We start from the raw sequence: 17,841 nt of genomic DNA on the forward strand, positions 1-17,841 counted from the left end.
CACCCACGGGTAGATAAATACCCGCGGATGGTCAATAAAAGGGATTTTAAAAAAAATGGAGCATGAAAAAATCTGGACCATGCTCCATTTCCGTGCGGGTCTCCCGCGGGGACGGCTCCTGCGGGCTTCTATTGAAGCCTATGGAAGCCGTTTGGATCCGCGGGAGACAAAAATCGGAATTTACTCACCCGCTCCGGTTCTTCCCTTCGCCGTAGCTCCATCTTCTCTCTGTCGCGGCCGGATCTTTTTTCTTCGGGCCGGCGCATGTGCGGGGGGGACGTCACCGACGTCATCCTGCGCATCCGCCGGGCCGAAGAAAGAAGATCCGGCCGCGACGCAGAGAAGATGACGCCGCGGCGAAGGGAAGATCCGGAGCGGGCGGGAGGTAAGTTTATTCTTATTTTAAGCGCTCATATCCGTGGGGCAGGAGGGACCCGCTACGGATTCTCCATGGAGAATCCGTAGCGGGCCTGATTTTCCCAGTGGACATGAGGCCTTAATGCTAAAATGGGTGATGTCACTAAGGGGTTAAAAATGAACTTACGCTGACTGAGTTCTGTGTCCGATATATTTACATGAGACATGAATTGTACAATAAAAAAAGTGATATAATTTTGGGAGGGTTTTTCCAATTTTAATGCCTTAGGTGTAGCAGCCGCCGGTCTGGAGAGTAGTTGGGAAAGAGCCAGGAGTCAACAAAGGGAGGTCTTGGTTTGCAGTGCAAATGGATGAGGCGGATAGCATAGTCAGAAGGGAAGCCAGAAGTCGGTATCAGGAGGTCTTGTAGTAATAGTAGAGGAGCAGGCAGAAGGGAAGCTTGCCCAAATGCTGTGGAGCAGAATAATCATGCAAGGAAGAAGGGATCAGGGCCAGATTTATATAGCAAGCCTAATCTGAGACAGAGGCGGGGTCCGAACCAGAAGGCAGGAACTGGATAACCAGGATCATGGAACAAGTCTGAGAGTCATGTAGGGGAACTGTCCACAGGCTAAATAGCTCAACAGAGAGACACCGGCTGGAGTACAGGAGGTCCCAGGTTTGATTCCTGACAAACAGAGATGGAGGGGGTTATATAACCTGCAGTTGATCTTATCTGCCATCCCTCCAGTCTGTGGGTTCCAGGCCCTGTTTTCAGCTGTTCAAGATGGCCGACACAATCTTCAGACTACCGAATCCCCAAAGTGCATTGGCTGTGTTAGACTACCAATACATTATGCCATTACTTTAATTGGCCAGACTAGCTCACGTGATCAATGCTAGCCAATCAGAGAACAATGCAGAGTGTTTTTTTTTTAGGTAGTTAGAAAATTGTTGCAGATGGATGAGAATGGTACCTGGAACTGGCAAATTGAAGGGCTGGAAGAGAAGAACAACTGCAGATAATATACCCTCTTTCCTCCCCTCGTCTGGGGCAGAATTTTGTCCTTTTAACCGGAGAGACTTTTTAAAGGGAAGCTTTGTAATATCTTGTAAATGTGACTGTGTAGATCTCACATACTCTTCATCATAGCGCCAAAATCAGCATAAATACCAGCGTAGCATGCATAGCACCTGCTATGGGGCTCAGCAGCTACAGGGGGTGTACCTTCTAAGAGGGAGAGCTAGTAATCACCATTGCAGAAGGGGGTATTTTGAGGGTGGTAGAGGCAAGACATAGAGGTACCATGATAGTCAGAATTTGATATTGATGGCCTGGGGCCCATTTGTAATATTTCTTATCAGGTTCAATTGTAACCTGTTGCATCCATAGAGCCATAGACTAATCAACCAGCTCTGTATCATTTCAATGTCACTACTACTAATAATAACCGCTATCCCACCATCTTCCTCCATCAACCCAAATATAACGCACTTATAATATGCATTCTCCTTCTGTGCGCGCTGGTACCACTGGCTACAAAACAGAGAGCGGCTCCACGCTGGTGCCTTCCACTGAGAAGCTTCACTGTTTGAAAACTATTGAAGACAAAACTATTTGTTACGTTCTTGCAAATCCTCGGCTTTTTTTTTCTTTTCTTCTGTTCCACAAGGCACAGTCATTTCATATCCTTGCTCTGTTCATAAAGCCTAATTACACGTCAAGCCGGGGAAAGTGTATAGTTAAGTGTTTCCGTAATTACATATTTCAATATTCCACCTCCAACAGGAACCCTGTTTTGATGAGTGGCATTTAGTATTCTTGCCCCCGCTTTAAACAAAAGATTAGTCAGAAGTAATAGAAGACGATAGCACAGATGTGAAAGGTCAGCAAGAACGGTAATTCTCAGAGATTACAGCAGTATAAGTGCAAGTATCTCATTAATGGACCGCCAGCAGCACAAATAAGCCCAAATCCGTGTTAGCACACTAAGTAGTGATTGGATTGCTCACACTTCACACTTTATTTCTCTGTGCTGCTGCTCAGTTTATAGACCATAGATTTTGCCGTCAACTTTCATTTTATTGCTGCAAGCCCATGACCATTGATTCTTTTTTTTTTTCAAACATCTTTTTTATTTTAAACTTTTGCAAATATTTTTCATTACAATTTTAAAGAGAGAAAAAAACAATAATAATAAAATAATACATAAATAAAATACATCTTGGAAAGATACAATGACATATTAAACATATTGACCTCTTGTACTATTTTCTTGTTATAGTTTACTCGGCACTTTAAATCCTCCTATTATCTTTGTATAAATCTGTATGTTTCAAAATAGGCAAAATAAATAAATAAAATGTAAAAAAAACAACAAAATAACCAGGAGGGGGTACTTTCAATATTTTTAACCTCCTCTCCTCCTACTGTCCCCATCCAGACCCTATCCTATGCCTCATATTCCATTCCGGTCTGTCCCGTTATCCTGCCCTCTGTTGATTTTTAGTCTTCCCAGAGAGTCTCTAGCATCCTCTATTAGGTACCAGGTTGTATACTGAAAGGGGGTTACTATCTTTCTAATTTCTTGGTCGGTGTAGTGTGAATGGAGGAAGATCTGCCATTTTTTGAAAAATGTTTTTGCTGCTTTCTCTTTGTGTCTCTCGGTCTCCACTCGTTCCATGCTTAATAGGCGTTTAAGTTGGGCTACCAGTTCTGTTATTCCTGGGATTGTTTGCAGAAGCCAATGTTTGAGCAGAAGTCTTTTCGCTACTAGAAAAACTATGTGGATAAATCTAGGGAATTTTAGAGGAGTAGATCCGTCCGGCCCTGTTTCTCTCGTCATTGTGGAATATTACAGTTTGTATCTCCCTGGGTATTACTATTCTCCATTGATCTTGTATATACTTTGAGTTTCTTCCAGAAATCCTGCACCTGAGCACAACTCCATATGCCATGAAGTAGACCTGTGGCTGGAGTTCCACATTTTGGGCACTGTGTGATGCGCTCTGGGAATGAAGGAGATGCTGGAATATCAAAGCCATATATGGCATGATGCATAATTTTGAAGAAGGTTTCCCTCCAGGTCTCACTGATCAAGCAGGCTCTGATTTTTGTCCAACCCTTCAGGATCTTTTCCCCCATATCTGTGTCTTGTGTTATTTTTTCCCATCTGGAAAATATTTAGTGTTTTTCGATTTTCAGGACTTTGTTTTTTATTGCCCTTTGTAGTGTAGATAGTGAGGATCTTCCTGTTGGCTGAGTGATTATGGAATCAAAGTCTGTTTTTCCCGCCTCTCTACTGAGATCTCTAAGCCTAGTCTTGCTAAACTGAATTGCCTGTGCAATCTCTAGGAATTGTGTCTCTGGTATGTTATACTTGGTCTTGAGCTCGGATGGATGAAGCCATCTGCTTTCTCTCTCGTGCATGAAGTGCTGGGCTACCGCTAAACCTTTTTCTTGCCACTCTTTAAAGACTCTGTCATCATGACCTCTGGGGAATTCTGGATGGCCTATCAACGGCATAGACTTGGACAACAAGTGGGAAAGTCCAAAGAGTTTCCTTGCTTCCTTCCATGTCACTATCGTGTCTCATAGTAGTATAGATCACTTAATTGCTGGTGGAAGGTTGGAGAAACGTGTATGCAAACATGCTATAAGGTTCCAAGGGTCGGCTAGGCTCGATTCAATAAGTCTGTTGGAATATACGTCTGTGCCTCTCATCCAATCTACTATATGACTTGATAGGCACACTATATTGTAGCTTCTGACATTAGGAAAATTCACTCCTGCTCAGCAATAACTACTGCAAAGATATCCTCGGGTGTTTCTCTGCCCAAATAAACTTTATAAAAGCTGAATTAGGTCGCAACACGTCCGCATGCTTGATCAGCACTGGTATAGTTTGCATAGGGTACAGCAACTTTGAAAAGCTCATCATCTTGATGAGTTGTAGAGATGAGCGAGTATACTCGCTAAGGCTAACTACTCGAGCGAGTAGTGCCTTAGCCGAGTATCCTCCCGCTCGTCTCTAAAGATTCGGGGGCGCGTGGGGAATGGCGGGGGAGAGCGGGGAGGAACGGAGGGGAGATCGCTCTCTTCCACCCGCTCCCCCCTGCTCACCGCCGCAACTCACCTGTCACCCGCGCCGGCAGCCGAATCTTTACAAACGAGCGGGAGGGTACTCGGCTAAGGCACTACTCGCTCGAGTAGTTAGCCTTAGCGAGTATACTCGCTCATCTCTAATGAGTTGGCATCTCCCCAGCATTGAGAGTGGAAGATTTGACCATCTCTTTAATTCTGACACTATCTTGTCAATCAGTGGCAGATCATTTAGGGTGTATAGTGAAGTGGGATCTTTACTTATTTTTATCCCTAGGTATATAATATGAGGTTTTACTACACTTTCTCCCCATTTTTGGGAAATCCAAAAAGACCTAGGACTAGATGCAACTATTTCTAGTACTTCACTTTTTGTTGGATTAATTCGGTAACCTGCGATGGTTCCAAATTCAGTTATGTCCGCTATTATTCTTTTCATTCGCAAAAAGAGTGGTTTTGATTTCTTGTGTTCCGATTTTTATTCCCTGGAATACGGGGGAGTCCTCCAAATGACGTATTAGGGGTTCCAATGCTAGATCAAACAATAGGGGAGACAGCGGACAGCACTGCCTGGTACTTCTATGCAGTGCAAATGGGTCCGATAAGAATCCCGGACAGTGGATTCTTGCTGTTGGGTTACTATAGATGTTATTTATGTAAGTACTGAAAGGACCCTGTAATGCTATTTTATCCAGGACCAAACCCAGCCAGCTCCATTGTACATTGTCAAATGCCTTTTTGGCGTCTAAGGAAATTAGTACTGGATTTGGTGCTGGATGTGTCTGATGCCTTAGTGTGTCTAATACGGCAAGGACCTTTCTAATATTTGCAACTGCTGAGCGATTTTTTTTATGAACCCTACTTGCGAGGGTCCCACTAGTGTGGGCATGAGTGAGCTTAACCGTTCTGCTAGTATTTTAGCTAGTATTTTATGACCATTGATTCTTACGGGTATTTTCACTCATTTTAAATCTAAATGGGTAACAACTGTTCTCCTAAAGCCGGATCCAAATCCTCTTTTTGAAAAGATGCAGGGCCGCCATTTTTCTTTTAATGCATGCAGATTCTGGATGCAGATGTACACTCATTAACTAAAAGAATAATGCTCCCAGATAGAAATGTTGGATTGCTGCAAAACTGGGCAGGCGTTATGTCTCAGTCAGGTATGTAAATGATTACAGTTGTGTTCTGATTAGATGTTGGGTCTTACCAGAGGTCATGGAAATGCTTCTCCCGTTGCCCTATAAAAAAGGCTCTCATAGACTACTTTTTTGTAGTGGGCCTCTTGTTGAGAGATCGGTGATGGCTAGACTTGCCTCTATGATGTACTCCAAGACATTTTGCCTAGTTAACAGACTTTGAGAGGTGAAGCAATTAGAAAAGCAGGAGGGTCATGTCAACAAATTGCCTACTATCTATGTCATTCTGACCAAGCTGTTAGGAGATGTTGGGAGCAGTGGTTACCAGAGGGCACGTACACATGGCAAACAGGCTTCAGACAGACCAACAGTAGAGAGGATAGTTTGATCCACCGACAAGCACAAGCAGATCCAACAGTGTCCTCCACCATCCAAACAGGTGGCATCTTCATTACAGATCCCTATCTCTGCCTGGATCATTTCCAGGGGGTTAGCAGAAGGAAATTTGGTGTCACAGCGCCCATTAAATGTTCTGGCATTAACACCACTACACTGTCGCCTTTGTTCGCAATGTTGTCATGAACGCAAAATCTGGACTGTTACGGACTGAAAGTTCTATTTGGGATTCGACAAAGGTTGTGTTCGAGTATGGAGGCCTTGTGGTGAGCACTTCAATCCTGCTTTTGCTGTGAAGCGGTACACTGCCTCAGTGTTGGTGTGATGATCTGGAGCACCATCACATATGACAGTTGGCCAACCCTAGTAATGATCGAAGGACACTAACAGCTCAGTGATACGTGCCCAAAATCGTGTGGCCACCTGTGTTGCCTCTCTTGGCACAGCTTTCAACACCCGTTCTTCAGCCGTATAATTCTTACCCACACACAGCAAGGGGTTTCCAGGAATGTTTCTGCCAGGTTGCCAAAATTCCTTGGCTTGTCCATTCAGCACATTTATTGCCAATTGAGCATTTACAGGACCAGGTGGGATGCCAGCGTTGGCAGCCTGTGAGTGTGCAGGATCTAGAGGTCCAGTTGCAACATCTGTGGATAAATATGCCGCTAGATAACAAAGGAAGCCTGTATGCCTCCATGCCTGACTGTGTCCCATCGTGTATCCAAGCTAGAGGCATCCCAGTAGAGTACTAGAGCCTCCATGCCCGACCGTATCCCATTATGTATCCAGACTAAAGGGGGTCCAACAGGGTACTAGAGCCTCCATGCCCGACCGTATCCCATCATGTATCCAAGCTAGAGGCATTCCAGTAGGGCACTAGAGCCTCCATACCCTACCGTATCCCATCATGTATCCAGGCTAGAGGTGGTCCAAGGGGATACTAGAGCCTCCTCTGAATTAAACAGTTTTCCCCAATAAACTTATCCTTTAGCTCTAATATTGTAGTCACATATGTCATCATAACATTCACACATGTAAAGTTTCATTCGATTCCAACAATTCCTTATTGGTGCTTGTTTCTTTTCTGTCAATGAGTGTACATTGCAAAGCAAATAATTAGGGTAGCTCAACACACAGCATATCTGCTGCAGGCATTCTGCAGCGGAAAACCCTCAGCAAATATGCTAAAGATCTGCCGAGGCCATATCCACAACAAAATTTTGGTGGATTTTCCGTTTTTTCAGCCACAGCTTTTAACATTGTTTTTCAGTTGTTGAAATCCACAACCTAAATAGGCTTTCTGCACAGACAGAATCCGCAGCATTTTTCAGAAGAGATGCAGATCGGTTGTGGAAATTTTCCTCTCCATGTGAAGGAGATTTTTGAAATCTCCTCAAACGACTTATACTATAAATGCTGCGGAATTACCACAACAAAATGCATTACATGTAGAAGTAATTTGTGTTAACAACACCTGCCCCACATCGGGCCAAATAACAGAGAATAATGACTTATTCGCTGTGTTATACAGTATCTAGTCCTGACCAGGTCATGGAAACTTGTGTTGGAACGTGTGGTCATCTATCTAACCATAAATCACGTTCCAGGTAAAAGCTAATAGATTGCACGAATAAAAGGCTCATGGACATGTAGGATTTATCTGCAGGACCAGTATGGTGGCACTTCATATACCGCTGTATGGTGATTCCATAAAACACCATATCACTGAGGTATTTTTCCAGGGGGAAAAGACTTTTTTTATTAAATAAGAATGTATTACAGAAGAACCAGTAATATAACTAGAATTCACTTAAGGTCCTTTTATTGAAAAGTATAGAAAAAAAAGGAAATAAATGATACAAGAATCAAAAATAATACTATCATCAAAAATAAGAATATAAAGGGTGATTCCTCTACTGAGGAACAAATATATAATTCAAATTAACCACCCTGTCTAGAGGTAAAGAAGTGAGGGGTGGGGGTGGGGTGGGGGGTCTCCAATAGGGATACCAAGGAAAGCTATAGTTCCCTTGAAAATATCCCAATCCCATTCTCAAGAGGTGGAATAAATAAAACAGCAGATCCAAGTAGGGAGACTGCTGTTACAAAGAGTCTTGATCACCTCCAAGATGCGTTCCAAAAGCTAGAAGCTGATATGCTTATAACTATCCATCGTGATACATGCTGATATAAGTAAAGCACTGCTACCGCTCTACTTAGTAAATAGCGTAAGTTGGAGACTGCTCAAATATGGACCAGGGAATGATGATAAAACTCCCATCCACCATCATTGGAGTCTCCACCCTAACTACTAATGTCGATTTATAATAGTAAATACTAAAATCACTAATGAAGTACTTTTGTCCAGAAAAATGAACATTGAATCATCAATGAGATGACAGCGCTCTACTCAACGCGGTTCCTTCAATTAGAATTTATCAGGAGCGATCTAGTATGAAGCATAAAGATAAAATAAATAGCAGCGCTGCCAGTTCTGATGGTGAACTGGAAGCTGTGAATCTCCACCGGAGGTCTATCTTTTATAGCCTCCAACCGATGCCGCCTAACAGAGGGCATAATCCTGCTCGGCCAATCTGGATAACCTGGGACGTCTGTGACCGCCTACTCATCAGAAATCTAGTAGTATTTTTGATTGTTGTATCATTTATTTGCCTTTCTTTCTTTGTTTTTCAATAAAAGTTATGTTTTTATTCCATAAGAGGCCTAACAAAGGTTCAGCAACATCCATGAACTTCTCTGTTGTCTGTATTATTGCCCTGCAGTATGTAATCTGCGTGAGGCTTTAAAAAAGGCAGTTTAGGTCAGCCTATCATTCTGCAGTGTGGATCCAGGAGACAAAAACAGAATCATACATAGCAAATGGCAATTATCTTCAAGTTAGGGTTGAAAACATTTCAAATGACCAATCCCAACCAATCAATGCAGAAAACTTTGTTTGTTTTTCAGTATAGAATCCTCATCTATGATGATGATGATGATGAAACCTTTCGTCCAGAAGTAATGAACGCACCCCTGGCGGCAGAGTTTAGGCCGTCTATAGACTGTTTTTTCTTCAGACTAAGTAACAGTCCATTGTACAATTTGTGGCCATACTTCATGCCTTTATGATGTGGGGGATCATGCCTTGTATTTGTATCTGGCGTGCATATAAGCCGCATCAAACCCTAGGGGAAAAAAACAAGACATTCTCTTAGGTCAATTGGTTCTCCTTGAAATTTGCCCTAGGTTGTGCCATTTAGGTAGGAAGTTGGATGGTGAAGGTGGCGGACGTCAGTAAGTGGACAGATACCCATTCTATCTACAACTCTGTGGTCCATGTTGGATGTGGCAGAGTATTGTTTCATCCTGTTAAATACGCTTGTTGAGTGCTCTCCAATAATTTTTGGCAGGGAATGTTAATAGGCTTATCCAAGTATGTTATATGTGTTATCCTCCAGGCTGTAGGAATTGTATGAGGTTTACCTAAATACATAAAGGTATGAAGCAGCCAAACAATAGATATGTCCTAAAAATTTAAGTTTTTGCTCTCGCTCTACAAAGACATATAAGGAGCCCATTGCCAATAGGTGTACAAACTACTTAAGAGTTGTGAGTTATGATGCCATTGTAGGATTTGTAAATCGAATGCCTCCTGCTGTGCACACATATCCATCTAAAGATCAGCACACCACCAGGGCTTTTCCACGATGTGTGGAGTGTATGTGAACCAGCTCTGATATTGCATGTACCATGACAGTAAAGCTGCTCCAATGTGTCTAACTCTAAAGCCTGTATTATGAGTAGATCCCTATTTATGCTACTGTACCATTTACCCAGGCTGGACTGAGAACACTTCATGACATTGGACCGGAAATCCGCCGAGCAATATCATGCGACCTGCAAGATGACGAGCCAGAGCAAAACAACCACGAGGAGGAAGAAGAAGATATATATAGGGTAATTACATTTAAAAGTTTTTCTAGTGTGAATACAGAGAAGGAGAATAGCCAGAAGTGGAAAGAGTGCTCACCTCAAGTGTCCTGAAATGTAGCCATAATTAGTTACTGTTGGTACTGTGTTTTAAAATTTTTACCCCATCCGACCAAAAGTAATTGGACACCTGATCAAGAATCAAAAGTAGTATTTATTTACATATGTTAATACGTATTTAGTGGGGCTCCTTTGGCCCTAGTGACATTAAATACTCTTCGTGGCATACTTTCTACTAACATCTGATACACTTCAGCTGTTTTTTTTTTTCCTCAATTCATCTTGTAAACATCTGGCAAGTTCTCTCGGAGATGCATGCTGTTCATATTTACTGACCCAATGTTTTATTTCATCCCAAAGATGTTCAGTAGGGTTCATATCAGGGCTCTGCGCAGGTCAGTCAATCATGGAACATCCATATCCTCAAACCAACATAAAACATTTGGGACAAGGTATGTTGCCTTGTTGGAAGCATGGCTGACCATTCCCAGAGTATTGCCACATTGTCTGCAGCACATTATTGCTAGAATGTCAGGGTACAGCTCCGTGTTCAGGCTTCTTGCCACTACAACCAACAGAACGAGACCAAGCCATAATGGAATCATCATCATACTTAACTGTTGGCACAACACACTCAGGTAAAAGGTGTTCCCCATCATCCGGCACAACCAGGTATGTCAGTCTAATTTAATGATGGAGTAGCATGATTCGTCCCTCAATAGAAAGTTCTTCTATTACACAGCTGTCCAATGATGACTCTCCTTGCACTATTGTAGACGGGCCATTGCATCTTCTTTGAGAGAACTCACCGAATATTTGCAGGATGAGTGGAGGCAAATACCAGCTGACGTTATAATAGTGATAGTTATGTTGCCACCTGGTAGCTACTAGAGTTCTTTACTTTGCCAGTCAAGCACACGCAGTTCATCTCCACTCCCTGTCTATTATGTTGGTAGTTCTTCCTGTGCAGTGTGTCATCGCAAGTGCGGTTTCCCTGTCTTCATTGCATGGGGTGAGCATGTGCAGTGAATACCACTGTGCATAGCTGCTTTGCCCTTCAAAGTTTCCTTTGTATTCCATCAGTGCTGCCATCTGAGCGCTATCTGGAGTCTTATATGCGCAGAAGCTGAACTATAAAGGTAAAAATGTATATGCAGCTGGAGAACATGCAGGCAGTGGCATGCTACTGCAGGACTAACGGAAAAAAGTTTAGTACCATGTTAGCCAGTAGAGCAAAGTGTGATTGTTCTCCAAGTAATCTTGTAGATATGATGTCTTTTAATGGTTAACAAAAACTTATAATGTTATAGCAAGCTTTCAAACCTACTCATGGTTCTTCCTCAGGCGTAAAGGAGCAGATCTAAAGACGTATTTATATAAAAACATATAAGAACTTTCACATCCCTTGTCACTGGACTAATTAAAGGGGTTGTGGGGTTATACACTTCTGTATGGCCATATTAATGCACTTTGTAATATACATCGTGCATTAAATATGAGCCATACAGAAGTTATTCACTTACCTTTCCTGCGCTGGCGTCCCCGTCTCCATGGCTCCGTCTAACTTCAGTGTCTAATCGCCCGATAAGACGCGCTTGCGCAGAAGGGTCTTCTGCCTTTGGCTCGGTTCGGCAGCAGCGGCGTTCTGCCTCCGCCCCCTTCTACGCGTCATCGCGTAGCTCCGCCCCGTCACGTGTGCCGATTCCAGCCAATCAGGAGGCTGGAATCGGCACACATGATGGGGTGGAGCTATGCGATGACGTGTAAAAGGGGGCGGGGCCAGAACGCCGCTGCTGCCAGGCAGACCCGAAGGCAGAAGACCCTTCTGCGCAAGTGCGTCTAATCGGGCGATTAGACGCTGAAGTTTGACGGAGCCATGGAGACGGGGACGCCAGCACAGGAAAGGTAAGTGAATAACTTCTGTATGGCTCATATTTAATGCACGATGTATATTACAAAGTGCATTAATATGGCCATACAGAAGTGCTTAACCCCACTTGCTTTCGCGAGACAACCCCTTTAAGTATTTACTGTTATGCTCATCCCTTCATCTCTTTCTGGTATTTATCTAAGTGCTAATAATCACAACATGTCTGTGCCCTCTTATCCTGTTCTGGAATTCATTTTAAATGCAAATTAAGCACACCATGTATGTGCCCTTTCATGTCATCATGTGTTTATGTTTTTATATAAATATGTCTTTAGATCTGTTCCATTATGCCTAAGGAAGAACCCTGAGTAAGCTCACTATAACATTATGTATTTTTGTTAGCCATTAAAAGGTATCATATCTACAAGAGCACTGCAGGACTCTAACCGGAGAACATGCTGGGAGTGGCATGCTACTGCAGGACTACAACTGGAGAATATGTACGGAGTGACATACAACTGCAGGACTGCAACCGGAGAACATGAATGGAATGACATGCAACTGTGAGTGGCATGTTATTGGAGAACTACAGCTCTAGAACATCCAGAGTGTCATGCAACTAAGAGAACTAGAGAACATGCTAAGTGTGGCATGCAACTAAAAGACTACAAGTGAAGAACATACAGGGAGTAGCATGCTACTGGAAGATGACTACTGGAGAACATACAGGAAGTAGCATGCTACTGGAGGATGACTACTGGAGAACATACAGGAAGTAGCATGCTACTGGAGGATGACAACTGGAGAACATACAGGGTGTGGCATGTTACTGGAAGACTACAACTGGAGATCATACAGGGAGTGGCATGTTACTGGAAGACTACAACTGGAGAACATACAGGGAGTGACATGCTACAGAAAGACTACAGCTGGCGATCATACAGGGAGTTGCATGCCACTGAAAGACTACGACTGGAGATCATTCAGGAAGTGGCATGCCATTGGAAGAATACAACTGGAGAACATACAGGGAGTAGCATGCTACTGGAAGACTACAGCTGGAGATCATACAGGGAGTGGCATGTTACTGGAAGACTACAACTAGACATCATACAGGAAGTGGCATGTTACTGGAAGACTACAACTGGAGAACATACAGAGAGTGGCATGCTACTAAAAAATTCAATTTGAAAACAAATAAGAAGTGGCATGTTACTGGAAGACTACAACTGAAGAACATACAGGAAGTGGCATGCTACTGGAAGACTACAACAAGACATCCTCCAGGAAGGTGCATGCTACTGGAGGATGACAACTGGAGAACATACAGGGAGTGGCATATTACTGGAGGATGACAGCTGGAGAACATACAGGGAAGGACTGAAGGACAGGCAGAGTGGTGGCAACATTGGCACAGGTTTTAGACGGCAAGGTGCCTGTTGGAAATGCAGGGGGCTTCTAGGAATTGTAATTTCTCAGTATGGAAATGCAAATGCATGAGCTGAACTTCAGAATCTCCCTGTTTGCTTAGTGAAGAACAATGCACATGGGGAGCAAAGTGAAAAATAAATAGAAGGAAAGCATCTATTAAGTCTATGAGGACATAAGGCAGTCTGTTATCATAAGATAGGAAGGTAGTGGGCTTTAAGATAGATTGTGGGAAACACATAATTTCTGCCTGCAGTGTGAGAGACCAGGAGCTTATTGGAGACTGATTACTTACTTTGCTTAAAGGGGTTGTCCCGCGAAAGCAAGTGGGGTTATACACTTCTGTATGGCCATATTAATGCACTTTGTAATGTACATTGTGCATTAATTATGAGCCATACAGAAGTTCTAAGAAATTTTTCACTTACCTGCTCCGTTGCTAGCGTCCTCGTTTCCATGGAGCCGTCTAATTTTCAGCGTCTAATCGCCGGATTAGACGCGCTTGCGCAGTCCGGGTCTTCTTCTTTTCTCAATGGGACCGCTCGTGCCGGAGATCAGCTCCGTGTAGCTCCGCCCCGTCACGTGCCGATTCCAGCCAATCAGGAGGCTGGAATCGGCAATGGACCGCACAGAAGCCCTGCGGTCCACCGAGGGAGAAGATCCCGGCGGCCATCTTCAACCGGTAAGTAAGAAGTCACCGGAGCGCGGGGATTCAGGTAAGCGCTGTGCGTTTTTTTTTTTTAAAGTCCCTGCATCGGGTTTGTCTCGCGCCGAACGGGGGGGCTGTTGAAAAAAAAAAAAACCCGTTTCGGCGCGGGACAACCCCTTTAATGAAAACTGTACTGTATGCATTAAGCTCCCTCTACTTGTGGTTATAGGTGTCTAGTGGATTTGAGGCTCTATATTAGAAAGATGGAGTTTCAGACAGTAATAAAAAAAATATTATAAAAGAATCAGTAGAATCTTTAGAATTATTTAGTTTAATAACAAAAACAAGATAATAACAAAAGCGTCCTTTCAGCCAATAATGCCGTAATCCTGAGAAGTAGCACACCCAGTGGTGGATTATAATGGGGGCAGTAGGGGCAGCCGACCTGGGCCCAAGGCTCTAGGTTTTGATCGGTGAAGGTCTGCGCATACAGAACCACGCTGATCACTGGAATGAAGCAGCCGAAGTGCTTGGCAGCTCGCTAAATGAAGACGAGCTCATAGTCGTTCTATTGAGTCTGCCTTAAGCTTGTGATCAGAGACAATGCTCAGCTATGTGCTTCTGTTGCTCCTTTTTCAGCACCTGAACCCCTACCAATGCCAACATTTGACTTGTCCCCTACAAAATGTAGTAAGTAGTAATATTTGGAATGATCTGCATTTATATAACCTTCTCTTCTTAATTTTTTTCACTTGCAGAGAAATGGTGGCTTGTTTGGAAACCATGTGAATCATGTGGCCAATGACAGACGTGATTCTTACCAGCAAACTAATACCACCCGGCGCCCCCTGCATGTGCAGCGACCATCAATACGCTCTGCTAGCGACACTGACAAGTCTGTATATTCCCACACTGGAAACTCCATACATCATAATCATCATAACCATGAATACTCTGGGAAACATGTATCCAACTCCACAAATGCCAACCTAAACAACGCCAATGTGTTCAAACCTATGAATGGGAAACATACCGGTCTGTCAGTCCATGATCACACATCTCAGAACGGTTACTACACTTACTCTAGAAATGACTACGAGAAACCTCGGAAGTCCAGTTTAAAGAGGTAATATTAAGAAGTGTGTCCATTATCATGGGTTAAAGGAATACTACTAGCAAAGCAAAGGGTACAGGGTGTTATGCCTAGTGTAAGGCCTATGGGAGCCATAAATAACACAGGGATGTCATAGTATTGTTGGAACCTGATACTAGGGTTGAAACCATATCACTACCCGTTATCACTAGGATTAAGCCACATTATTAGGCTACATATTTACTGGGATTCTTCACTTTTACTATACAGTGTTGTGGCTGATTCTGTACATTTTTCATAGAAATCTCTCATTCAGCTATGTAGCTTGCAGAAGTTGTTGCTAGAGAAATCTATATTCAGCTAACTGCATAGCTGAACATGGAGCTCCCATCTTTTATGTGCCTACCCTATTATCTCTAATGCAGGCACAATTGTTTATCCATATTATTGTTTGTTAATAAAGCCTGCTTTTTATTTCATTGCTTTTCATGCATACAGCTCTTATAGAACTTTCCTGCCTCCTCTGCCCCGCTCATCTGTCCCCAGCTGGGTAAGGAGAAGCCATTCTGTGCTGACAGCTTCTCCTCTTCAAAGCTTGCCCTTTCCCTGCCAAACCCAGTGCACTGTTATTGTACACCCGATGCACTGAGACACTGACAGTGCATGTATGAAAACCAATTAAATATAAAGCAGGCTTTAATAACAAACCATAATATGCATAATTGCTGTGCCTGCACTAGAGCTAATAGTGCAGGCACAGTGCAGACAGGAGCTCCATGTTGAGCTATGCAGTTATCTGAAGACAGGTTTCTCTAGCAATGACTTCTATTAGCTGCATAACTGAATAAGGATTTAATATGAAAAATGTACAGAATAGGCCGATTAAACACATTGCAAAAATGTTTAAAATCACCTATTCTTTACATATTAGAAAAAAATTGAAGTCGAAGAGGAGGCACATCACTCGCCAGAGCCCCACAGCAGCTTCATTCTCATGGATCAACATTGATAGAACACATCAAAAGATGTGTAAAGGTGCACATACCCTTTGAAATAAAGCAATTACAGGGTGACTCAAAAAGAATGAAAGTGCAAAATTAAAGCTGATTTCTTCATCCATGAATTGACATACAACAGCCAGAACAACATGAGAGGATAGAAGAACTTCTCAAGTTTTTATGTGGGCACCGTTGGTGACAAAAGCCAACCTAAAACAACGCAGTGAAATCAATAACAGAGGTTATCCTGGGATGTGTCTGGGCAGCAGTAGAAGACCGACTTGACATCTGCCGTGTCACCAATGGCGCCCACATTGAAGATCTACAAGGTGGATTAAAAACTTGAAGAGTTTGTCTACTGGTATCTTTTCATTCTGGCTGTTGTATGTCAGTTCATGGATAAAGAAATCCGCTTTACTTTTGCATCATTCTTTTTGAATCACACCTGTATTTAATGCAGCGTGTGACGTATAAGGTAGAAGATATGTATATATTTTACGTAGTGAATACTCAGCAGGCCTTAGATGTGATATTTGGTGTGAATCTGCACAGCACATACCTGTCTTGTTATTTCTATAATGAAACATACCATGGATCCACCTTGATGGATAAATGCTAATTGTTTTGGCTCTGTTCACATCTGTGCTATAGACCATCACAGATTTTGCCAAATTTGACCAGTACTGCATTACCTTGGCGGATCCCGATAGACCACATTATAAATCAGTGGGGTCTGTCATGCAGTTGATCTGCAATGCAAATGTGAACAGAGTCTTTCACTGATTGTTGATAAAATGTTTCTTTTACTATTATAGCTTCCCAAAGATGACCAGAGTTCCATGCTTTGTATTCACTGTTTAATTGTAGAAGCAATCCCAGGTGGAATTGCTCTTTTAAGGATCTTAAGCTTTCCACACACAAGATAGCTAATTTGGCTGTCAGCCGTCTTACCTGACAACCCAATACACATGTAACCTCTGTGTTCTGAATGCAAAAAGAGGAGAAAGCCGCCAAAACAGCCGCCTGTCACCCAGAGAACTAAAGGATCGGACAGTTAAAATCTAACTGCGTGTTCCTTATCTCCCTAACATCTGCCTTTCAGGGAACATCAGGAAGTCACTGTACACATTAGATGATCCTCTGATCATCATCATTGATCAAAAAATGAAAGCTGGATTATGATTGGTTGCTCTAAAGCACAGTGACCCTATGATAACCGAGTTTCCAAAGTACAGGGGCAGGGAGTGTTGTCATGTGTGGTCATAGGCAGATTCTAATCCTACAGGCATCATTTATACATAGAGATCTTCAGGTATATCTCTGGTAAAGGAATATGGAAGGTCAGAAATGAAAAGTCAGTTTTTGCCTGCACTCATCCCAGTAGCCCAACACTGCTGGGTGCCTACGTTTTGTGGGCATGTCAAGCATAATGACATAACGTTGCTCAAGCACCTTTCTTCTTGGCACTCAGAAACTTTTATGACCTATACCAATCCCTATTGCCCTTCAAAATCTATAATACAAGAATTACTTGGGGTACTTTTACACAGGCTAACAGTTGCCTGATTTATCACTCAAAACAGCAATTACAGGGAACTGTTGACCTGTATAAACATGAGACCCGACAGAGCAAGCGAGCAAGAATCACTCACTTGTTGGAGTTGCTTGGTTTACCTCTCACCTACAAACCAAGCGAATGTTGGCCCATGTAAACAAGCAGTCGTTTATCTATAAACGACTGCCTGTTTACTCTGGAGGTGGGCAGCCAGAAGAGATCTCCAGTGCGCTCCACCACCATTCAACTACAATTATCACTCCA

At 42.9% G+C, this 17,841-nt stretch overlaps 1 protein-coding gene across 1 annotated transcript in view; it reads left to right on the forward strand.

The window, feature by feature from the left end:
* The window catches only part of CACNA1D (calcium voltage-gated channel subunit alpha1 D), a 369,112-nt gene that overhangs the window by 336,360 nt on the left and 14,911 nt on the right, over positions 1-17,841 (forward strand). Inside the window, exons 43-44 of the mRNA XM_066596532.1 lie at positions 9,832-9,951; positions 14,690-15,057. Coding sequence (XP_066452629.1) covers positions 9,832-9,951; positions 14,690-15,057 — 488 coding nt within the window. The remainder of the gene's footprint in view (positions 1-9,831; positions 9,952-14,689; positions 15,058-17,841) is intronic.

Source organism: Eleutherodactylus coqui, chromosome 3 (genome assembly GCF_035609145.1).
Source record: "Eleutherodactylus coqui strain aEleCoq1 chromosome 3, aEleCoq1.hap1, whole genome shotgun sequence".
In the NCBI taxonomy this organism is placed as follows: Eukaryota; Metazoa; Chordata; class Amphibia; order Anura; family Eleutherodactylidae; genus Eleutherodactylus; species Eleutherodactylus coqui.